General features: G+C 36.1%; 1 protein-coding gene across 2 annotated transcripts in view; it reads left to right on the top strand.

Moving 5' to 3' along the window:
* Positions 1-26254, top strand: part of Spag17 (sperm associated antigen 17) — a 212105-nt gene that overhangs the window by 98702 nt on the left and 87149 nt on the right. For both annotated transcript variants that reach the window (XM_046458329.2, XM_058583589.1), the window contains 6 exons: positions 3038-3192; positions 14063-14235; positions 18304-18431; positions 21791-22033; positions 23182-23293; positions 24211-24366. In XM_046458329.2, the coding sequence (XP_046314285.1) occupies positions 3038-3192; positions 14063-14235; positions 18304-18431; positions 21791-22033; positions 23182-23293; positions 24211-24366 (967 nt within the window). The remainder of the gene's footprint in view (positions 1-3037; positions 3193-14062; positions 14236-18303; positions 18432-21790; positions 22034-23181; positions 23294-24210; positions 24367-26254) is intronic.

The raw sequence follows: 26254 nt of genomic DNA on the forward strand, positions 1-26254 counted from the left end.
GTATTGGACTTCTTGGATGGAGCTTCCAATTCCTTTATCTTTTCTTTCCCAGTTTCCAACATTTCTATTTTGTCTTTTGGTTCTGGAGATATTACTCGGCTTCCATTCAATCCTTACTATAAGCCTTCTGTTCCTGAAACCATGATTTTAAGTGCCTAAAGGTCTCTACATAATTCAAAGTATAAATAGGATGAATTTCACATTCCCGATTCAATATCTTCTCTTTTCTCTATACAGTACTTCCATGAAGTCGCTCTCTCCCTGAATTACCTCTTTTATTCCCCTCCAAGTTTCTTTTCTTCTTCCTTCCTTCCTCTTCTTATTGTTGGTAGAGGAGGTTTTCATTTTCTTTGTCTCCATTTTTCATGTTAGGGGTAATAGTTAATGCTTTTTCTTTTGCTCATAATAACAATCAAACATTGAAAATATTACAAAAATACACACAGGTACTCTATGAGGAGTGTCAATAACTGTGGCTTCATAGTTGGGTTATTTGGCTGTGGTTTCCTTGGGAAATCCATCAGTGTTGTTATATCAGGTCTATTCTTTGGAAATGTTTAGATTATCTAGGAAAAATAAACCTAATTTACCCAAAAGACATAAATCCTGTCCGTCAGGGTTTTGAGAGATGAGTGGTAAGAGAAGGAAGTTAGGTTTCTTACATTCAGTATTCTAGACCTGCATTAACCCATTAGTAGTTTTCATATTAACTGTATGTTGAAATGGTAATTTTTTATATATTGAGCTAAATAAAATATGCCACTAACATTAATTCTACCAGTTTCTCTCCCTTTTAAAAAATGTAGCAAATATAAAATTTAGAATTATAAACGTGGCTCACATTTGTGGCTCACCTTATGTTGCTATGGGAAAAAAATGATTTAGACTTTTTCAAACTCCCTTTTTTACTGGAATGTTCTTTCCCCTTCATTAGTGGCCAGGTCCCCTGATCTTAGAACCAATTGGTTTACTTCTATAGATAAGCATCCTCCCTTCTGCAGGAGGTGGAAATGGACAGCAGTGTGGCTCTCTAAATTGTCAAGGGGAACTGTGGGGGCCTCACCACTTCTAAAGGAGACTTTAAATTCACCTTTGCATTTTCACCTCTTTCATCTGATTGTCATCCTCTCATTCTAGTGAAATATCCTCCTCATTGTTAGTCAGCTTCCACTTTGCTCTCCTCTGATCTGTTCCCTACACATCAGATATTTCATCATTTTCACCTGAACTCCAGATCTACAAAAGTCTTAGCCAAATTTAAGAGGACATTTTTATCTATCTTGTTCATGTTTGTTTTGTCAATACACAGTACCCGGCACACAATGAGTACTGATTATTGAGACCAACAATATTAGTGGAGAATAAAGGGCAAAAGCCAATTAGTGAAAAGGAGAAGATGTAAACACTTTTCAAACATTGAGGACTATAACTCTGAGAAACTCAGTGCTGTATTTCCTAGCACCAAAGCAAATATAAAAACACCATGTTTGCAGGTCTTTTATTTAACAGAAGTAAGGATATATCTTCATCATTTATTTTTCTGGGTTTTATAGTCTTAAAGGAATTTGCTTTTCATAAAAAGTTGGTAAGTAATGGATAGTACTCTATATAGCAATTTTTTTTTAGTTGCAAAGATATTCACCACATGCATGTTTTTTGTGATGGTTCTCAGGGAACAGATGGAAAAATTTAAGTGTCACTCCATAAAGACTAAATATAGGGGACTAAACTGGGGACGGAAATGTATTATTCTGGTTATGCTACCAGTTTAGAAATGAAAGCAAAAGCAAATCAGCTCTCTCATAATGTAACGTGCAATTCCATGCCTTCAGATAGTCCAAATAGTAGAGAACCAAAAGCTGCCTACGTTAGAGCAATATCGAAAACAAAAACAACAACAACAAAAAAAAAGCCCATAACTCTTTAATATACCTCTCTATGGAAAATTTCCTTATCATGGATTGGCAGGACAAAGCAGCTGCCCACTGTGTCCCTCTGTCGGTAGCAGCCATTGCAGTGCATGCTGAGGGTGATATATTTTAGGAAAGACCAGAGCTGGAGAGCCAATGGAAATGACATGTGCCAGAAAGATTGCTCACCCCACCTCACTATAATGCAGCATGATGCAGTCCAGAGTACTGCTGGGAGTGTGAAAGGGTGACGGAGCTGAATGACTGGTGTGAGCCTTGGCACAAGAATTTACAAACTATGTGTTCTTCTTGGGGACAAGTCCCCTGTTCTCTCCCAGCTCCCAATTTATGCTGAAAAATGAGAGCTCTAATACTTTGGGATGGGAAAAAATAACCTTAGCTACTGTCTTAGTCTTCTTAGGCACCATAACGACATGACAGAATGGCTAGGAGACCAAGTTACAGAGGCCAGCCTGGTTGGGTTCCAGTGAAGATTCACTTCCTGGCTTGCAGATGGCCCCTTCTCACTGAGGTTCCATGTGGAGGCGGCCAGCAGAGGCAGGGCTGGGCGGGGGAGTGGTCTCTAGTGCCTCTGCTTTTAAGGGTTCTTATCCTAACATGAGATACCCACCCTCATGATATCATCTATACCTAATCACTTTCCCAGATCCCCCACCTCCAAATGTCATCCCACTAAGGCTTAGAGCTTCAACATATAAATTTGGAGCAGGGTGCTCACAGCTTAGTCCACAGCACCTATTTATATGAAGTTTTTAAGTTTAATGATGATAAAATGAGATGATCCAAATGAAGGCAAGGGAAATAATTATTATCTACCAACCTTGATCAAAAACACTTTTAGCAAATGCCTGGAGCCTACTATTTGTTTTTGTTTTGTTTTGGTTTTTTTTTTTTTTTTTTTACAAAAGTTGTTGAAAAGCTTCACAAAATATATATCTTTTATGCTCCCACTTTCTCTAAGTTAAGAAAGAATCCTCTGAGAATCCAAATTTGACCTTAAAATAATGGAAATTAGGGGAGGCAGAAGGTGGGGGGAAGATTTGCCTTTGTGGGAGAAACTTTTCTTGAGAAAAAGACTGGACAACGTGATTATTTTGATTTTTCAGGTTCTTCAAGAAGCCCACCAGCAGTATCGGTGTATTGATTCTTATTACCACACCCAAGACAACTCTTTGCTTTTAGTTTTTCATAATCCAATGAATGTGCAACGTCTGCATCATGAAGAGTGGCACGTTGCGCTTCACTCCAATGTTGGATTCAGGTGACCAATTTAGACAATTTAGTTAATTATACACTTAATTGAATTGATTTAGCTTGTTAGCAATTTAGTTACTTAGATTGTAGTCTCTTAATTAGTTGGTTCAACCCAATGAAAACATTGTGTAGTGCCACAGTCTCAATTCAGCCCCTTGAATTGAATATCTCCCTCAAATCAAGGCTGTGACAGGTGTGCAGTCTGCATCACTCAAGAAGACAAGCACCATTACTCTCCACATCATAGAGCCTGGTGGGCATGCTAGCAAATTATACTGGGTTCCCTTAGACTCCAATGATTGCCTCTGAAAGCAGTCACTACATACATGACTTTCTGCTTGCTGGTTTGGGTAACTCCTGTTGACCTGGCAAAGATTCAGGAGCCAAGCAACTGAATGTCCACCAAAGCAACCAGTTGGGCTTCCAGCAAATGGCAATCAAGGATTCAGTGAATCACTTTTTGGGGGGAGGAGGGGCAATACCAGAGATTGAACTCAGTGGCACTCAACCAACTGAGCCACATCCCCAGCCTTATTTTGTATTTTATTTAGAAACAGGGTCTCACTGAGTTGCTTAGCGCCTCACAGCTGCTGAGGATGGTTTTGAATTAGCGAACCTCCTGTCTCAGCCTCCTGAGCTGCTGGGATTACAGGCATGTGCCACTGCATCCAACTAGTGAATCGCTTTCTTTTTTTTTTTTTTTTAAATATTTTTAGTTATACATGGACACAATATCTTTTTTTAATTTTTATTTATTTTTTTTTAGTCATACATGACAGTAGAATGCATTTTGATATATAATACATACATGGAATGTACATACATCAATCATAATGTCTATTCTATTCTGCTGCCCTTCCTATCCCCCCTACTCCTCCCCTCCTCTCCCATCCTTTCTCTCTATCCAATCTATTGTGACACACTTTTTTTTCTTTTTCTCATTACAGCATCATATATGTCTTCTGTATAACAATGAGGTTCTCCTCCCATCTTCTGTGCAACTCCCCTTCTCCCTCTTTTTCCCTCCCACCTCTCTTCCCTATTTAGTGGTAGTCTTCTTCTCATGCTCTTCCTCCCTATCCCATTTTGAGTCACCCCCCTTGACACAATATCTTTATTTTGTTTATTTTTATGTGGTGCTGAGGATTGAACCCAGTGCCCACATGTGCCAGGCAAGCACTCTGCCACTGAGCCACAACCCCAGCCCTAGAGAATCACTTTTTAATTCCAAGTTTCTATTTATTTCTTTTCTTTACTCTCTTAAAATTCTGCTCTCTCCTCATTAATAACAAAGGCATTTTATTATTTTTTCAATACTGGTTAATATAAAATAATATAAATTAATTAAGTAATATCAAATAAATGAAATTTCTGCATCAACATAGGTATTCATATTTTTCTTTTAATCTGTAAAATGGCTAAATTTTATTAAGAAATATTCTAAGGTTGAATAAAACTTGCCTTCCTGGGGTAAACCAAATCTGCCTATTATGTTATCTTTTTTATAAATTATTGAATTTGTTTTGATAATACATCTTTGGAGATATTTGCATCTATATTCATGGACAACTTTCAGCTGTGATTTTTCCTTCTGTAAATGTTCTTGTCTAGTTTTAGTATTGAGATTATAGAATATTGACAAATTAACTGCAGAATGCTCTCCCTTTTTTTTCTACTTTTTTTATTTTCTGAAAGAATTTGTGGAAGATTAAGACATTGTTTATTTTGGTGTTTGGTACAACTTGCAGATAAAAAGCCCTAGGCCTAGGGAGATATTTAATTACTAATCCAAGAGTGGAGGCACCAAGATAGGAGTAACAAAGATATTTTCAAGATTTGCAGGAACATCACAAACAACAGATGTTTTGCTGGTAATTACCTGTCAATAATTGTTTTAATTGTAAATGGATTGAATTATTCAATTAAAAGATTAAAGTGTAAAGTGGATAGAAGGATGGAAAATAAAAGCAAGAGCCAACCATATTCTGCTTGAAAGAGACTCACTTTGACCTAGAGCATACATAGCTGATAGCAAAAGGGTGGAAATAAACATTCCATTCAAGTGATAGCTAAAAGAGAAAAGAGGTGTCTGTACTTTTATCAGACAAAATAGAGTTTAAGTAAAAAACTTTCACAAGAGATAAAAAAAGGATACTCTGTAATTATAAAGGGATCAATTCATTAAAAGAATATAGCAATTAAAGTTGTTAATGTTATATTAGGGCTCACAGATATTAATAGAACTGAAAAAAAGGGTATCAAGAACATAAAATGGTGAAAAGATAATCTCTTCAAAAAATTGATGTTGAGAAATCCGAGTATTCATCTGCAAAAGAACAAAATTGAATTCCTCATTTTAAGAGTTTCACCACATTGTTTAGTTTCCAGGTGATGGAGAAATTTTTATTTTGTCGTTGATTTCCCATAAATCAAAGGTATTTCTTTATATCAGTGACAAAGCCTCTGAGAAGGAAATGAGGAAAACTACCCCAATCACAATAGCCTAAAAAAAAAAAAAAAAAAAAGATACTTGGGAATCAACTTAACAAAAGAAATGAAAGATCTAAACAATAAAAACTACAGAACCCTGAAGAGAGAAATCAAAGAAGACCTTAGAAGATGAAAAGATCTACCTTGCTCTTGGATAGGCAGAATTAATATTATCAAAATGACCGACCATACTACCAAAAGCACTATACAGATTCAATGCAATTCTGATCAAAATCCCAATGGCATTCCATATTGAGATAGAAAAAGCAATCATGAAATTCATCTGGAAAAATAAGAGACCCAGAATAGCTAAAGAAATCCTTAGCAGGAAGAGTGAAGTAGGTGGCATCACTATACCAGACCTTAAACTATACTGCAGAGCAATAGTAATGAAAACAGCATGGTATTGGCACCAAAACAGACTGGTAGACAAATGGTACATAAGAGAGGACACAAAGACTAACCCACAAAATTACAATTATCTTATATTAGACAAAAACATGCACTGGAGAAAAGATAGCATTTTCAACAAATGGTGCTGGGAAAACTGGAAATCCATATGCCACAAAATGAAGTTAAACCTATATCTCTCATCATGCACAAAACTCAAAGTGGATCAAGGACCTAGGAATTAAACCAGAGACTCTTCATCTAATAGAAGAAAAAATAGGCCCTAATCTTCATCATTTGGGATTAGGCCCTAACTTCCTTAATAAGACTCCTATAGCACAAGAATTAAAACCAAGAATCAATAAATGGGATGGAATCAAACTGAAAAATTTTTTCTCAGCAAAAGAAACAATCTGTGAGGTGAACAGAGAGCCTACATCCTGGGAGCAAATCTTTACCCCTCACACATCAGAGCACTAATCTCTAGGGTATATAAAGAACTCAAAAAGCTAAACACCAAAAAAACAAATAACCCAATCAACAAATGGGCAAAGGACCTGAACAGACACTTCTCAGAAGAGGATATACAATCAATCAACAAATATATATATAAAAAAAAAAAACCTCATCATCTCTAGCAATCAGAGAAATGCCAATCAAAACTACTGTAAGATATCATCTCATTCCAGTCAGAATAGAAGCTATTGTGAAGACAACAGTAAGTGTTGGTGAGGATGTGGGGGAAAAGGTACACTCTTACATTGTTGGTGAGACTGCAAATTGGTGCAGCTAATTTGGAAAGCAGTATGGAGATTCCTTGGAAATCTGAGAATGGAACCACCATTTGACCCAGTTATCCCTTTCCTCGGACTATACCCAAAGGACTTAAAAACAGCATACTACAGGGACACAGCCACATCAATGTTTATAGCAGCACAATTCACAATAGCTAAACTCTGAAGCCAACCTAGATGCCCTTCAGTGGATGAATGAATTTTAAAAAAAAATGTGGTATATATACACAATGGAATTTTACTCAGCAATAAAAGAGAATAAAATCATGGCATTTGCAAGTAAATGGATGGCGTTGGAGAAGATAATGCTAAGTGAAGTTAGCCAATCCCCCCCAAAAATGCTGAATGTTTTCTCTGATATAAGGAGGCTGACTCATAGTGGGGTATGGAGGGGGGAACATGGGAGGAATAGATGAATTCTAGATAGAAAAGAGGGGGGAGAGAGGGAAAGGGAGGAGGCAGGGGATTAGCAAGGATGGTGGAATGTGATGGACATCATTATCCAAAGTACATGTATGAAGACACGAATTGGGTATCAACCTACTTTTTTCTTTTATTTTTTATTTTTTTAGTTATACATAGGAACAATATTTTTATTTTGTTTATTTATTTATTTGTTTATGTGGTGTTGAGGATCGAACCCAGGGTCTCACATGTGCGAGGCAAGCGCTTTACAGCTGAGCCACAACCTCAGTCCTCAAAGTACTTTATATACAAACAGAGATATGAAAAATTGTGGTATATATGTCTAATAAGAATTGTAATGCAAAAAAAAACAAAGTACATGTATAAAGACATGAATTGGTGTGAACATACTTTATATGAAAAATTGTGCTCTATATGTGTAATAAGAATTGTAATGCATTCCGCTGTCATGTATTTAAAAAATAAAATCAATAAAAAAAGAGTTTCACCACAAAAACATATTAAGTATGGGAAATAGTGCATTTACTAATTAGCTGAATTTAGTCATTTCATAATGTATACATATCTCAAAACAATGTTGTACATGATATACATAATTTTGTCAGTTAAAAAAATAAATTTAGAAAAGTAAATGAGCCTAGCTGAGCACCGTGTGCACATCTGAAATCCCAGCATCTTGGAAAACTGAGGCAGGAGGATTGTGAGTTCAAAGCCATACTCAGCAAAAGCAAGGCACTAAGCAACTCAGTGAGACCCTGTCTCTAGATAAAATACAAAATTGGGCTGGGGATGTGGCTCAGTAGTCGAGTGCCACTAGTACCCCCCCCCAAAAAAAAAAAAGGTAAATGAGCCTATAATTCCAGCCACTTAGGAGGTTGAGGTGGGAGGATTGAAAGTTCAAAGCCAGCCTCAGCATCTTAGTGAGGCTCTAAGCAACTTAGGAAGACTCTGTTTCAAAATAAAAAAAACATAAAAAGGTCTGGGGATGTGCCTCAGTAGTTGAGCACCCCTGTATTCAATCCCTGGTACCAAAAAAAAAGAAAAAGTAAATGAGATTCCCATCTTACTTTCACCATATGTAAAAATCAACTCAAATGAATTGAAGACTTAAATACAACACCTTGACATGGGTAGTGTAACTATTTCTTGGATTTGAGGCTAGAAACACAACAAAACCAAAAGTAGACAAGCGTGCATTTTTAACATAACAAAATCTAAAGTCAATGTCTTTACCATCCATCTAAATATTATATGCACTATAGAATGCTTTAATTTCATATACAGTATTCTTATTCCAAATTTATATTCCTGTAGTCTAGGACTTCAGAGGTTTTTATTTTGTTTTGTTTTTACAATCAATGTTTGCATAAATTAACACATTTACCATTTTATTTCCTCTTCTTCCTGAAGTCAGGGCTTTTAAAATTCCTACAGTGAAAATATTTGATGATAAATCAGGGTTTTGTTTAACAAAAATGTCTGCATTTTGACCTGTTTATGAAAGGCAATTTTGTTTGGTACGTAGTTCTTGATTGACAAGTGAAATTCTTCTCCCAAGCACGTTGAAGAAAATTATACCAATGCTTTTTGAATGCCTTTGAGGCTGTTAAGAGGTAAATTTCTCATCATTCTGCATGAGAAATGTTGGAAGTATGCTTTGTAAACTCATAAACAAAGCAGAAAAGACCTCTGTCACCTATTCTAAACAACACTTCATGAAATTCTAAATCAGAACAACAAACTGATGGAAGTAATTCAAAAGCATAAGAACTAAAAAGGAAGAAATGAAAAAAGTTTTTTTGACAGTTGAAATTATTATCTAGCCAGGAAAACCTCAGAGATTCACAGGAAAAATTGTGAAACAGTGAGAGAAATTACCTTGAGACCATATTTCTTAATTTTTGTGCTTTATAAGAAATTGTTAGAAATTATAATGTTTGAAAAAGGAAAAAAAAAGACACAATTGACAACAGAAACAAAAACTAGAGTACGCAGAAAAATCAAACCCCTAGTGTTTAATTGTTTTTCCATATTTTTGTTACTGCATTCCAGTTGTGGAGGGATTTGCTGTTCCATTCTGTACCTGCACACAATATAACAATACAATTTGACGGGAATTACTCCCCAGCACTTTCCAGCTCCCTGCCCCCCTCCCACCCCCTGGTCTCTTTCCTCTACTGACCTCCCTTTCATTTTCCTGAGATCCACCCCCACCAACAACCCATCCCACCATCTTTCTTTTCCTTTTTGCTTTTTAGCTTCCACATATGAGAGAAAATATAGGACACCTCACCTTCTGAATTTGGCTTATTTCACTAAACAAGATATTCTCAAGTTTCATCCATTTCCTGCAAATGACGTAACTTCACTTTTATTTATAGCTGAATAAAACTCCATCCTATGTGTGTGGGTGTGGACCCCATTTTCTTTATTCATCTTTTGATGGAAACCTAGGCTGGTTCCATTGTCTGGCTATTGTGAATCGTGCTATCGACATGGTTATGCATGTACCTCTGTAGGGTGATGACTTTATCATTCTTCAGTGTAAATACTGAGGAGTGGCATAGCTGGGTCATATGGTGGTTCCATGCCTAGTCTTTGAGGAACCTCCCTACCAAATTCCATAGAGGTTGTACTAATTCACAATCCCACCAACAGTGTACAAGTTCCTTTTTTTCCACATACTCTCCAGCATTTATAATTGTTTGAGTTCTTGATGAATGCCATTCTGACAAGTGTAAGATGAGATCTCAGTGTAGTTTTGATTTGCATTTCCTTAGGGTTCAAATTGGTACATACATCCTTTCCCACTTTCCCACTCCTTTTCCCACTTCTCACATTATAAATAAAATTTTTAACTATATCCTGCTTTGTGTTACCATAAATTAAATAAGAAAATTACCTGTGCTCTATAACTTATTGAAATAAATTACTTACATCAATAAAATTTTCAATCTTTCAGTTATCTATTTTGTAAGACATATTCCATAATTTATCTCTCAGTATTTTTCATAATATCTTCTCAAATATCACTTGGAGCTATATCTGTCTTATGGTGGCCTTGTGGAATAAACTGGTAATAATTCATGGGTTTTCACAGTCCTTTTTCTTCTGTGTGTATGTGAATGCATACAAATTCCCAACTACACTCTTACAATGCAATAGCCTTTAATCTAATCCCATGTTTACTTAGCTTTATAAAAGAATAGTGAGCAGGATGTAAAGCAGAACCCGCATCTCATCTCCCCAGCAGGTCAGCAGCCACCCTGCACATACCTTCTTTCTCCCACACTGGTTGTGTATAGCTGTGGAAGATGAATGACAAGGTACTGTCTGGGCCCATCCACAGAGACATGCTGCAGCCTCTGTTTCCCACCGAGACAGCTGCCTTACTGAGCTGCCAATCCACAGTTATGGAGTTTCACAGAACACAAGGCAGTCAAGACACTCCAAATTTGTCTTAACTCCATAGTTTTAAAAATAGAAAAGCAATACTGTCAGAAGTTGGACTACAAGACCGTTTTCCAAGGCACCATTGCCAGCTCTTCACAAGATAAGCCCAGACGTATTGCTAACCCTTATTTGCACACATAATTCTTTATATAGTATAGCACATTATCTGTTCTGAGAAGGATGATAACACTTCACATGGAAAACCTTTTAGAGCCAGTGACTGGATCCTTAGGCTGAATGACCCAGTCAAAGGAGAGAGATGGTAGTGCAAAGGGTCTTCCTAAAACCTTTCAATTCTTCTAAAGATAATCTTCAGGTTTTCTAATTCTTCAATTGACTTGAGTAATTTCTATTTTTCTTGGGAATTATGAATAACATATTGTTTCCAGTTTATTTCGAGCTTAAAGTTAAACAGTATATGATAAATACCCATTTCTAGAAGGGATGTATTAATACCTTTTTTTAAATTATAGATTTATCTATTTTCCTTTCTTTTGGTTTTATATGCCAGAGAGAGAGAGAGAGAGAGAGAGAGAGAGAGAGAGAGAGAATATAAAAGTGTGTGCATGTTTTTGTGTGTGTGTGTTCATTTTTTAATCTGTGTTTTTAGACATATCTTCCTTAATGGATTGTGACTCTTAGCAACATGATAAAATGTCCCTCTGTTTTCTCCTTAATGTTTCTCACTTTGTATTTAACCATATTTGATGTTAATATTGTTGGGCAGTCTCTCATTATGTAAGAATTTGCTGGTATAAGTTTCCCAGACCTTTTCCATGTACTTGCATTTCATGATATTAAGGGAAAATTGACTCTAACACTTAAAATAATAAAGGGATTATTTTTCTCCTGTAGGAAGAAATCTGTGCTTGGTCAGTGCCTCAGAGATGGTAGATAGCTACTCACAAAAGTCACCAGAGACCCAGGCTTCTGTTTTCTTAGTCAACCATCTGCCCCCTTGCATCTTTCTGCATCATTTTTTTCCCCTGTGGGTACATTTCTTTTAAAGAGCAGCTTGTGCTGTTAATCACCCTGAAAGCCATCTTTTAAAGGAGCTTAATAATAATTAATATTAAATTTTAAAGATATTGAATTTTAAAGAATTTCATCTATTTGCTATTATTTTTATTGATAATATGTTGGGTTTTCTTATCATTTAATCTTATAAATGTTTTTATCTTAGAAACATTAGAATTTCTTTTTTTTTTTTTTTTACCATGGATTGAACCCAGGGGCACTGAACCACTGAGCCACATTCCCAGCCCCTTTTTTGAATTTTATTTAGAGACAGTTGCTTAGGGCCTCCTAAGTCGCTGAGGCTGTCTTTGAACTTGCAATCCTCCTGCCTCAGCTTCCAGAGCCACTGGGATTATAGGCATATACCAGCTAGATTCAATTTTCTTTTTTCATTCTTAGTGTTGCTTTTAAAAGTCATGAATTCTATTTATATCTTTCTAGTAATTATATATACCTTTTCAAAATACATATTTAAACACTTTATGTCCTATCTGGAGCCAATATTAGTATTAATATTATTTCATAAAAATATTAAAAATTTTAACATACAGTGCGGTTCACTTCCAATAAACCCCCTTTTTCCCATTTTAAAACCAAACATATTAACAATAAAAATAAAAGTGAATGGATAAATTTCTTTAAAATTCAAATTTAATTCTTTGTTTCCAATTGTAAAGATTCTGAATTGCAAATAAATAACATGGTTATTTACAATTTACTGTAAATCAAACTGCTTTATTTTTTGACTCTTTGGCTTACATGCAATATTTTCTTTCTGTTGTTTCTTTTAATGCAATTGGAATGCATTTGTGAGTAATTCATTCAGAAAGCATCTTTGGGTGGTAGTCTTCCTGAAGCATGGCATGCTCATTCTTCATTTTGTTCTCTTATTTGAAAACTAGTTTTGCTTTCCTCAAAAGGCTATGTTTCCTCCTTGAGAATCACTTGCAAGAATTCTGATTTTTATTTAAAATATTCATTTCAAGATCCTGAGCAGAAGAAAGACATGATCTGACTTAAGAATTTAAAAAGTTCACTCTATTTGCTAACTTGAGAATAAACTTCAAGGGCCCAGTGCAGGAGCTAGGAGACTAGCTGTAGGCTATTGCAGCCATCCTAACCATAGAGAGTAATAAACTAGACGAAGAGTGTGGGACAAGATCAGATTTTAAACATATTATAAATAGATATTACCAAAGATTATTTTTAAAGTATTATTTTTGAATTATTTTTTTAAAATCATTTTCATTTCCTAAACAAATTGGAAAATGAATATAAAAATAAAAAGCTTTAGGGATAACTTTAGGGTATTTGACCTCCTCACCTGGAAGTATAGACTTTCCATCAGATAAAATAGCAAAGAACTTTGATGCAGCAATTTGGAGTTGAATTTCATCAGGAATTCATTTGGGGACATGTTGAGCTTCAGAAATGTATTACCTTGAAAGTGAAGATGTTGAGTACCCATAATTCATAGTCTACAATGTTTACTTTACTTCTTTCAAAAGGAGCAAGATTTAAAGAATATCGTGCAGTGAGCTGAATGTATGATGCACCTAGCTTCATCTTTTCAAAACTTTAGGCTTCACTAAAGTAATAGTTAATCTTTATTGTCACACCTAAACATTTCAACTTATTTCCTCAGAAACAACCCTCTTTGGACATTCATATGTTATAAGTGTATGTAATATTCAGTTTAAAAATGTGCACACTAATCAATACAAATAGCATGAATGGATTTGAGAACAAAAATGGCGGACTCTTGGTATGCAATAACTTGCTGATGGGAGGGGAATAAACGTACAGCTTAGGGAAGAGCACTTACCATGTTCAAACTTCCAAGGCTAGAACTAGAACATTTTAGTTAACCCAGGGAGTTGATCAGCTGGTGGTCAATTAAGAGAGTCCAATGTGCTATTGAAGTTCTCTAAAAAAAAAAAAAAAAAAAAAAAAAAGCATTATACTAGATTACTCTCCAATCAACAGATTTGAGAGTGACAGCTTCTCTGAACTTCCATCAACTCTTGGTGTTATGAAACTCCTTAACCCTTGGGTGAAAAGACTTCATTTTTAAATTTACGTGTCTTTGTGAATGAAGTTGGGAATTTTTCATCAGCTCGCTGGATATTTGTATTTGACCACTTTGAAGAAAATACATCTAGAGTTATGTCCAACTCCAATGTATCTGTCACTTGGACAGTTTAGCATCAGTTCATTTTTGAAAAGTTCATTTATATTGTCAGTACCTCAAGTATTGATTGACTTTAATAATAACTCACTTGCCATCTGCTCTTCTTTGCTGTTTAGGAATTACTTGGAACTTGTTGCAAAATCCATTCAAGATTGGATCACAAAAGAAGAAGTTATATATCAGGAACTTAAAATGGCTGAGGAAATCAATAAGACCAAGGCTGAAATAGAATTGAAATCTTCTGCCATAATGTCTGCCAGTAAAACTCCTACTTCCAAAAAATCTAAAAGTAAGTAACAACTTCATTTCATATCTGGAATACACTCCAAAGATTTCCTTCTATGTCCTAGTTTAATCAAGACTAAATATTTCAAGATTAAAAAGACTTGCCCTCAAAATTCCTATGACTCATCACTATCTCTAATAAATAGAATAACTACATTCCAGATATGATGAGACATTTGGGGTATCTATCTCCTGAGTGAGATAATGGAATATTTGTCTGTATTCACTCCACTTCCTGTCAAATGTGGAAGATTAAATTCTTTTAATCAAATCTGTGGTGCAGATCAAATGTTAGGTGTTAGGGCAATGCCAGATGTCTTTACTGGTAAGAATTGTGGGTTAAGCTATCTGAATCTATTGACAATATATGAAGCAAATTCACAATCAGGGGGTCTCTATTAGAATAATCATGGATTCCAACGGTGAGATTACATCACGACTCTCCTTAAAACAACAAACATAAGAATCCCAAGACTACCTGGAGAGATAGAAAGAAGGGAGATTCTTGGAGGCCTGTGGCAAGGACCTGATAGGATCTTGGATCAATACATATCATTTGTTTTTGTTAATTTCCATGGTGGGTAGAGAGGAGGGTGACAGAGGAATGAAGTTCAATTTCAGAAAGACAATAAATAAAAAACAATACCAGAGGGCAATTCATCTGAAAAATAAAGATACTTCACCGAATTTGTGCAAAAAAAAATGAACTTCCTATTAAAAGTATTAATTATTTATGAGAGCCAAAGTTGAGAATTATTTCTCACAAAGAACCAAAAAAAAAAAATGCTATATAATTTTCAAAAAAAGTTGTAACTTCTTTTTAAAAATTTTTTATTTGTTCTTTTAAGATATACATGAGAGTAGAGTGCATTTGACATACATACCTGGTGTGTAACTTATTCTAATTAGGATCCCATTCTTGTGGTGGTACATGGTGTGGAATTACACTGGTCCTGTATTCACATATAAATATAGGACAGTTATGCCCAATTCATTCTATTGTCTATACTATTCCCATTCCTCCATTCCCTTCATTCCCCTTTGTCTGATCTAGTGAACTTCTGTCCTTCCCTCCTCCTCCCTTATTGTGCATTACCATCCACATATCAGAGAGAACACTCAGCCTTTGAGTTTTGGGGACTGGCTTATTTCATTCAGTATGACAGTCTCCAGTTCCAACCATTTACTGGCAAATGTCATAATCTCATTCTTCTTTAAGTCTGAGTAATATTCCATTGTGTATATTTACATTCTCTTTATCCATTCATCTGTTGAAGGGCACCTAGGTTGGTTCCATACCTCAGGTATTATGAATTGAGCTACTATAAACATTGATGTGGCTGCATCACTGTAGGTAGCATGCTGATTTTAAGTCCTTAGTGTATAAACTGAGGAGTGGGATAGCTGGGTCAAATGGTGGTCCCATTCCAAGTTTTCTAAGAAATCACCATACTACTTTCCATCATGGTTGCACCAATTTGCATTCTCACCAGCAAAGTATGAATATACTTTTTCCCCAACATCCTTGTCAATACTTATTGTTACTTGTATTCTTGATAATTGCCATTCTGACTGGAGTGAGATGGAATCTTCGTGTAGTTTTAATTTGCATTTCTCTAATTGTTAGTGATGTTGAACATTTTTTATATATTTTTTGACCATTCATATTTCTTCTTCTGTGAAGTGCCTGTTCACTTCCTTTGTCCATTTATTGATTGGGATATTTGATTTTTTGGTGTTAAGTTTTTTAGTTCTTTGTATATCCTGGAGATCAATGTTCTATCTGAGGTGCAGGTGGCAAAGATTTTCTCCCAGTCTGTAGGCTCTCTCTTCAAGTTCTTGGTTATTTTCTTTGCTAAGAAGCTTTTTAGTTTGACACCATCTCATTGATTGAGTCTTGATTTTACTTATTGTGCTTTAGGAGTCTTATTGAGGAAGTCAGTTCTTAAGTTGACATCATGGAGAATTTGGCCTACTTTTTCTTCTAGTTGGCACAGGGTCTCTCGTATAATGCTTAGGTCTTTGATCCACTTTGAGTTCAGTTTTGTGCAGGGTGAGAGAAAGAGGCTGTATATCATTCTACTACATATGAATGTCCAGTTTTCCCAGCACCATTAGTTGAAGAGGCTATCTTTACTCCAATGTATGTTTATGGAGCTTTTGTCTAGTATGAGATAACTATGCTTATGTGGGTATGTCTCTGTGTCTTCTATTTTGTATCATTGGTCTTCATGTCTGTTTTTGTGCCAATGCCATGCTGTTTTTATTATTATAGTTCTGTAGAATAATTTAATGTCTGGTATTGTGATGCCTCCTCCATCACTTTTCTTGCTAAGGATTGCTTTGGCTATTCTGGGCCTCATTTTTCCAAATGAATTCCATGACTGCTTTTTCTACTTTTATGAAGAACATCATTGGAATTTTAATAGGAATTGCATTAAACCTGTATAGCACTTTTGGTAGTTGGCCATTTTGACAACATTAATTCTTCCTGTCCAAGAACATGGTGATAATGCTGGTTATCCAGTGAAAAGTTCTGCTTCCTCACACATTGAAGTATAACATTAGAGAAGCACACCAAGGCAAGCATATAAAGCAGGGTTTATTTAAAAAGGGGTAACATAGACTTCTCCTGGGAGGGAGAAGGGGCCCATAGCTGGTATCCTGGTATCCCAAGAAGTGAGGTGTTCTGCCCTTTATAAATCCTAGGCTTTCTTTATTCTGCTCTCTTCCCCTTATCTCTTTCCTTTCTTGCATACGTGACTAGGCCTAGGAAATGCTTTATAGGATGGCCAAAAAGTGGAAAATAGGTGGGCTGAAGGGGGAAGGGCAGGATGGTACAGCCAAGGACACATTAACAACCTTATAGTTCCCTGTAGGGAGGGGCAATTCCCGGGACAGGTTACCTTGGCAACAGGTTGGAGCAGGGGCAGGTTCTTGGTAAGGGTGGAGGAAGGGCTCTGAAGGAATTAACATTTCAATCCTTCAGGGGACAGTCTCCAACTTCCCAGACTCACTCAAAATTAGCCCTCCTTGATTGGACCTGACTTGATTTACCTATCTATGCTGACTGCCTAATTCTGGCTTCAATGGGAGATCTTTCCATCTTCTAAGGCCTTTTTCAATTTCTTTCTTTAGTATTCTGTATTTTTCATTATAGAGATCTTTCATCTCTTTTGTTAGATTGATTCCCAAGTATTTTGTATTTTATCTTTTTTTTTTTTGAGGCTATTGTGAATGGGTTAGTTTTCTTGGTTTTTCTTTCTGCTGATTCATTGGTGTAAAGAAGTGCAATTTATTTATGGGTATTAATTTTATATCCTGCTATTTTGCTAAATTTGTTTATGAGTTCTAGAAGTTTTCTGGTGGAGTTTTTTGTGTCTTCCAAATATAGAATCATGTTGTCAGCAAATAGGGATAGTTTGAGCTCTTCTTTTCCTATAAGTATCCCTTTAATTTCTTTCTTTTGTCTAATTGCTCTGGCTAGGGATTCAAGAACTATGTTGAATAGAAGTTGTTCTGCCCTCTTCCCCTTATCTCTCTCCTTTCTGCATACGTACGTGATGGCCTAGGAAATGCTTTATGGGATGGGCAAAAAGTGGAAAACAGGTGGGTTTTCCAGTTTTTAGAAGAAATGTTTTCAATTTTTCTCCATGTAGAATGATGTTGGCCTGGGGTTTAGCATATACCTTTACAATATTGAGGTGTGTTCTTACTATCCCTAGTTTTTCTAATGTTTTGAGCTTGCATGGATGCTAAATTTTGTCAAATGCTTTTTCTTCATTTTGTGTTTTATCATGTGATTCCTGTATTTAAGTCTATTGATGTGATGAATTATGTTTATTGGATTCCATATGTTGAACTAACCTGTTGCAACCTGCTTTAACTCTATCACCCAGGTATTTCTGTACCACTTCAGATGTCCCTTCCTGAAGATGGCAAGAAAGAGTATACATATGAATGAATGGAGAGTTGAATTGGATGACATTGGAGATCACCTCCAACCCAGAGACTTGTCTTCTATGATTATTTAAGGGATTTACTAAAAAGTTTACTTTTTCTCTAATTATAGGTAACAAAATGCTCAGCAAAACAGAGATACTAGATCAAGAAAAGGAAAAGGAAAAAGAAAAAGAAAAGGAAAAAGAGAAAGAGAAAGAGAAGGAAAAGATTCCTTTCATTTTAGAAGGTTCTCTCAAGGTAATCTAAACAAAGATAAGCAACACTAATTAATCACCAATCCAAAATTATCTTGTGGTGGAGAGTTAGTGTGGAGTCATACAAAATGATCCCTGTTGCTAAACCCTCAAGAATAATTAAAATTTGAATGAAAGGATTGTCTCTCCTCCAGCAGAGGAGCATGTCAGAGAATCTGTGTCACCTTTATTTTTGTATAATCACAATCCAGGGCAGTGCCTTGATTGTAGTCCGTATACTCCTTATTTTTTGTTGAATGTGTTTGTTTTTTGTTTTAATATTTTTATTTTACTGATTCCCAAGTATTTTATCTTTTTTTTTTTTTTTGAGGCTATTGTGGATGGGTTAGTTTTCCTGGTTTCTCTTTCAGCTGATTCATTGGTGTATAGGAATGCAGTTTATTTATGGGTATTAATTTTATATCCTGCTACTTTGCTAAATTTGTTTATGAGCTCTAAATTACTTATGTAATTTTTGATTACATAAGTCATATAGGCTTTTGCAATAATTCAAAAGTACCTTGACTTATATCATAAGCCCCTGAGATAAGGAAGTTTTGGTGTGTTCTATGCTCTGCAAGCTCATTTACATTAATATACTGAGGATTTTTGTTTGTTTATAGGTTAGTTTTGGTTTAGTTTGGGCTCTGTCCTTCTGGAGCTGTGGTATGTCACCCTCCTGGCATGGTAATATATTCACCAGCTCACAAGACCCCAATGCCCTGTGGTTTAGGGCTTTTCATGGAAGTTTTCTCAAATTTCAGCTTATCTCTTTTCCCTGAAGGTCAAAAGATGAGATGTGAACATTCTAAGCTTTTAACCAGGGTTTGATCTTTTTGGTGACCAGCTCCCACCCAGTCCTGAAATTATTCAAGAGTTCACCAAGAGTTGCCTCATTAGAATAAAAGATGCTCCTAACACTCCCAAAATACGCAGGGATGTAAAGCTTGACACCAAGATCCAGGATTGAAGAACTAATATCTGTTTCTTATTATATCATAATATCACATTTTCTGTTAAACTCAGCTTTCACATATCTGGGGGAAATGGCTTTATTTTGACCCTATTCATTAAATGTAGTTTTCATTTATAAAATTCTGGGCAACTTTTTTCTACAAGATATTGTTAACACTTTGAAGATATTGTTCCACATTTTCCTTGCTGACTTTGTGGCTCTTAATAAATTGATTTTGATTTAATTTGACATTCTTTTATAAACAGTGCATCTTTTCTCTCTAGCTGTTTTGAAAACACTTATGTTGGTATGCTGGCAAATGTTTAACAGTCACTCTCTAGAAAAACAAAAGTGTGCCTTTTTGTGAATATATAAGCTGATTGTACATGTTACTGTTGTGTTGTATATAAAGCACACAATTTACCAGTAATAAATCATTCCATATTCTACTGTAAATCCAGTATAGCCAGTTGATTCTTCTAGAACACTTTCATTGATTTTTCTTAAATTCTTGTATCCTTAGCTAGCCTATGGTTACAAATGACAAGCAAGTGTAATTCCAGTATGAATGTTGATTAATAGCTTCATTTAGGTTAACAAGACAAAAGTGAAATAACAAAGGGGCATATCTCACTCATTTGTTAATAACAGGATGCAAGCAACCTCTTGTGAATCAAGTAATAGTTTAGAATAATAGTAGACTATTTTCTCAAATTTTTTGTGCTTGTTGTAGTATAATAGCTACAGGTACCACGTGCTTTTAAGTTTAATCTACATTCTCTCCATCATTTTCTTCAATATAGATAATCAATCAATCCTTAATTTGTAGCATTTGCTGATATCTATAGTGCAAATATCCCCACAGAGGCTACCAATATGGCTTCACTGAATGCTGAGCCCAATGGAGTAGCACACCACGTACAGTATAGTGTTTCATGATACAGACAGATGCCAGTGACATAAATGACCTTGAGAGCATAGATAATAGAGAAATGTAAAAATATAAATATATATATATATATATATATATATATATATATATTATGAAGAGGTGAGTTTTGAGTATTTATGGCCTTTGCTCTTTTAAGTTAACTGTGCATTTCTATAATTTATTTTTGGATAATGGCTATGGTGAAACTGACTCATAAAGTTCCTAAAAATGTAACAGCAAAATCTTTCAAGTCAGTATGAGCCAGGTTGAGCCCACCACTGTTATTTCCTGCTTTTGATTCATTGACCTTCCTGAATGTCGAGATGAATGTCTTTCATCTATTCTGAAGCCCCTCAGCTACTCTCTGTTCAGAGACTACCTCCTCCAAAGCTCTATTCCATTTCTAAGAGACTGGCACACTCAGCTTGCCATCTTTGATGCTCCCTTTCTTACTTTACTTTTGACACTTTTTGTTATTAATTTAAGCATACTAGAAACTTATATTCTCTTACAATTAAGTGTGGGGTAGTCTTTGTAGATACACTACACTTTCACAGCTTGTTTCTTCAGACTCATCAAACCCAAAGTGGCTTATTTCCTCATGTTTTGTGATTTTCATTTGTGAGCTCATAATCGACTTTTTAAAAAATGAAGTGTTATGGCAATCTACACTTTGGCCACCAATCTGTGAGGACAGGCTCATGGACAGGAGTTCTCTAAGAAGACTCCCACCCCACCCCTGCTTAATCCTGGGGCCAAGGAGGCAGGCTAGAATTTCTCACAGTCTTCTAGTAATTCTTCTAGTTCACCCAGTGAAGGTGATATATACTTTTTAAATACCAGCTTTATCCAGAGATCTCTGATCTGATCTTCCAGGTTTTGTCTCTAGTCTCCAAGATCCATTAAAACCCAAGTTTTAGGCTGTTAGGGATGGGAAAATTTGTCTTCAGTTCTCACCTACCTCACTGAATGAGGGCTTGTTCATGTCCTTCACTTTTCTGGCAGCCTCAATATGCCTTACAATGCTTTTTAAATTGTTGTATCAGTTGTTTTTTGAATATTGTGTGCCAGGAGAACATCGAGACCGCCATGTGGCAGATGAACCGTCTTTAGGACCTAAATGGAGGATCTGGTCTCATGTGGCAAAGAATAGGAGACAGGAAGACCAGCTAAGAGGCCACTGCAACAGTCCAGGCTAAAGATAGTACTGATCTGAAATAAGGAAATTATGACAGAGGATGAGAGAACAAGGTGACACGAAGAGAGAGCTTTTACAGGATTTAGTATTACAGAAGTCAAGTGCAAATAGAAAATAGAATCAAGGATAACTTCAAGGTGTCTAGCTCAATGGTTTGATTGACTAGAGCCATGACTTACAAAATTGATGCTGAGTTTTCTCCAAAATGAACCCTAATATAACCCATATTTCATTTGTCTCAAAAATTCTGTTACATTTTTTAAAAATATATATTTTCAGGCATGGAAAGAAGAACAAGATCGATTAGCAGAAGAGGAGCGCTTAAAGGAAGAAAAGAAAGCAGAAAAGCAGAGTAAACAAGCCGGTAAGAAGAAAGGCAAGGAAAAATTAGAGAAGGATGAAAGTAGTAAGTCTTTGAAGAAACAACCGTCTCTCAAGGACAAAGTTAAAGAAGAAAAAACAAGTGTCATAGAAGAACCAGAGGAGCCCATCCAGGAGCCAAAACCTGAGAGAGTTTACCTGGTAAAATCAATTTTCTCGATCTCTTTTTTATTTTTATTTTTTCTGGCAGTCCTGGGGATTGAACCCAGGGACACTCTATCACTAAACCACACCCCCAGATCTTTTTATTTTATTTTATTTTCAATTTTGAGATGAGGTCTCACTAAATTGCCTAGGCTGGCCTTGAACTTGCAATCCTTCTGCCTCAGCCCCCTGAGTAGCTCGGATTGTAGGCACACACCACTAGTAAAATCAATTCTCTACAAAGTCTGTTTGGAGTATTTCTAATTGTTCTAGGGTAAGGTTTCTTTCATAACTATGAGCTTAAACCTGTATTTCACCTTCTTATATCTAGAACCTTCTTTGCAGCCTTCACCAAGATAGGAAGACCCTGGGGCTACCAGTTTTTCTTGAGTATCATGAAGCTAGATTCATAAGGGCAGTAAAGATGGCAATCTGACACAGAGTGTCTATCTAGGTGTATGCAAATAAGCAACTAGGATGAGGCCACATAAAGGCTGACTTTGTCTCAGAGGAGAGGACTTGCTGAGCACATGCAGTCACCTCTCTGCAGGCACCCACTGTTCTGGGTTATAGGCTTTTACAAAACCTTCTCCGCTCCTTCAAGTGGCTATTTATTCAGAAAACCTGGTGAGAAAAAAAGGTAAAAAAATGTAACAGCCTCTGTCATTTGTAGATTTTATTCTTAACCAGTTAGTCTCAGATTTTTAGCATGTATCAGAATCACCTGGAGCTTTAGTGACAACATTTAATTAAAAAGATCTTAGGCATCTAACCTTCTAAAGTGTTAAATGTTAATATTTCTCAGCAAATCAGTCCACTTTAAACAGAAAATTAGCCAGGGAATGAGGACTAGATTTCTGCTCATACTGCACTGGCAAGAATAAAGTGATTTGACCAGGACTAGGTGATGATAATGCTCCAGTGGACACAGTTTAAAACCACAGGCTTCTTTTAATTCACCTGTCATTATAACACCACGCAAGTTTCTAAAGAGTATATGGACCCCGGCCTCTGAGTCTACAGAGTGACAAACATGTTGTTTAGCAGAAATTAAGCTTATGGCAACTTTAGTTGGCTAACACAGATAAGGTGTGTTGTCAATCAATTGCAGTTCTACACTCAAACCGTGATGTTTTCTTTTCTAGTTTCATGGATACAATATGGGAGATATACCTGTCCAAATATCAGGGACAAACTACTATCTATATCCTTCTGATGGAGGACAGATTGAAGTAGAAAAGACAGTGTTTGAAAAAGGTACATTTTGAAAGCAGATGGTTACTGGCTTGAAAGATGTTAATTCATTTCAAACAATCATGGGCTTGCACCTCCGAGTGTGATGGGAGAAAGTGTTGACATATCTGTTGTAGTTCATGAGTGCACCGCATTCCACATTTTCAGATGTTACATTCTTCCATCATAATTGATTCTGCAAGGCATAGGCCAGCCAAGAATTTGGTTCAGATACATTGATATGACCATTCCTGCTTGTTAGAATATTAAAATACTTCCACATGATTAGTAAATAGTATATTAGTCACTTCGGTAAGCAAATAGGTGATTAATAATATTAATTACAGCACACTTTTTTTTCTCAGAAACCAAGCACATATTGTGAATTCACAGCATTTTTCTGGTCTGGGCTGTGGAACACAGAGCTTGGGGGTCTGGTGCTGATCCTTTAGCTCTTACTAAAATTTGCATATTCATACAATGCATAAAAATACCAGATGGTTCATAGTGAATACAATATTTTCATCCTAACCCTACCAATTTTGAGAGATGGCTCACTCAAAGTTGAAAAGAAAGGCTGGATTACAAAAGAAAAAAAAAACAGAGAGATGAAGATAAATGAATCAAGAACACCAAGAGAGAATGGGTGGTTGGGAGAATTCTTGTAACTACTATAAAACAGCAACTATAACTAACACTCATAACTTTCATAAGGTACAATACCATTTCATATTAATTACCTCATTTGATGGATCATAAAGTCCATTATAGGCATCCATTTTTTCAGCCAACTTAGTTTTTGTTCTCTAATTTGATATGAGAAGTGATCTCCTTTAGGCATCTTCTTACTGTGATGTCCCCAGGTGTTTCCACTCCCTGGTTGAACCTCTTGTCAAGGAGCTCTTGTGGCATCCTAAATCTGTCCTGTGGTTCTTCCTTAGGCCCAACTTTTATCAAAGTGAAAGTGATAAAGGACAAGCACAATTTTATAATCCATTTAAAAGACCCGAAGGAAATTCAAAAAGAGCAAAAGCAAGAAGAGGATCATTTTTCAGAAGAGAAAGAAGAAAAAGATGAGGAACAAAGTTTGGGAACAAGTAAGCTGTGGCATCTTTGTAACAGTGCAAGTTTATCCTTGAGACCCCCTGATCGAAACACAGAGCATGACCAGATAATATCTAAGGTGTTTTGCCATTCTGTTTATATATATTTTCCCCTGATGTAATGTGTATATTCATTGTATATCGTGGGATGGCCAACACCTTGCCAGGGAATTCTTTCCTGCTCAGAGGGTTAAGCCTCCTGCAAAATTAAAGTCTAGAATAATTAGTGAAGAACAAAAGTCAAAGAGTCAGAAAGCATAGTTTCAAAAGTTGGAGCCCCTGATAGGAGGCTGTTCACCCAGGAGCTAGAGCTAAACAATTAGAACCTGGTTTATTTAAGGGGGTACATCAAAGGCAGGGGATAAGCTTTCAAGGGTGGAGTCTTGCTTCATGATGTATTGCAGTCAGCAGGTTGATTGGCATCTTGGCAGGTCACACACCTCAGAGGGCTGTGTGGCTAGTGGTTGTAGCAGGTCACTCCATCTCTGGTGCTGTGTGGAATAGGCTGAGCAGAACAGGGCTCACAATGTCTCTGGGCCATCAACCAGAGGAAATGTCCACTGGAAATTCCCAGACACCAGTTTATCCAATTTACTAGGCTGTGGTGTGCAGTGAAGTCCACAGATGGCTCTCAGCAGTTGTATACACAGCCTGCCTACACTGGGCTTCTTATTAGGTTCCCCTGCCTTAGCAAAGCCAGCTCTTGATCCAGTCCTCCTGCAGCATCTACCCAGGCTGGCTACCTTGCCCATTCTGTCCTTAATTTTGGTTTGTGCACTTGCAGCAAGTGCAGTCTCTAGGACTCAGGTCCTCACTAATTGACTTCTACCGAGGTTGCCTTCTCTCCAGGATTCACTGGAAACAATGGAGTTGCTTTTTATGTTCTATCACTTAGTTCTCTCTAATACTACCAAATTTCCTAAGTTTCAAGGACAAGGGAAAAATCAAATTTAGTCATGAGAGTCATTATGTACTTGGAATGAGAGGTACAGGTGGATGTTCACTAACTAAACATCATGAAACTTCCTGGTTGCACCATTTAACATCTCCAGGCTCTCCCACCTGGAGAAATTAATCACTTCTTTTCCAAAGTAATGTGGATCATACCTGAAAAAGGAGATAAATTAATTATTAAAATGTTTTCAAGTCCAATTAGTGATGGTATCAGTTACTAAATCTTGCTTTTAAGTTTTCTTATAATGACATTTTCTAAACCCAAGATAAGAACACAATGTTTGGCAAGTATGAATGTACCCAGGAATTTGGCAGAGAATTTTAAAAATTATTTTCCTTTGTCTTAGCTGATATAAAATATGTTGATGAGAGTTGTGTATAATTCTGCCACCACAGTGATAACCACTGTTCATAATGTATTTCTCTCTTATTTTATCATCATGAGCATTTTCCTATTCACTGAATAGTCTTTGAAAACAAGATTCTTTAGTGATTTAATAATATTTCCTTGGTATACACATATAGTTTATTTAAGCATTTTCATATTTTACATATCATCAGATTTCTATCAAAATAAATAAATATATTTGTACATGCATTCATATAAATTTAATCATTTTTTGCATACTTAAATAATATCCAATTTTTAGTTCTAATATTAAACATTCCATTCTGAGATTATCTTTTTGCACTTCAAAAAAAAAAAAAAAAAGCTTTAATTCTTTTCTAGAGTCTTTGGCCCATATTTGACCCACAATCTGTTTTTATGTGGCCTATGAACTAAGAATAGTTTCTACATTTGTAAAGTGTTGTTACAAAAATGAATGTACAGAGCCAGGTGTGCTGGTGTATGCCTGTAATCCCCGTAGCTCAGGAGGCTGAGGCAGGAGGATCTCAAATTCAAAGCCAGCCTCAGCAATTTAGTAAG

This window comes from Marmota monax, unplaced genomic scaffold, assembly GCF_021218885.2.
Source record: "Marmota monax isolate L192 unplaced genomic scaffold, Marmota_monax_Labrador192_F-V1.1 WCK01_AAM20220418_F8-fsc00087, whole genome shotgun sequence".
NCBI lineage: Eukaryota > Metazoa > Chordata > Mammalia > Rodentia > Sciuridae > Marmota > Marmota monax.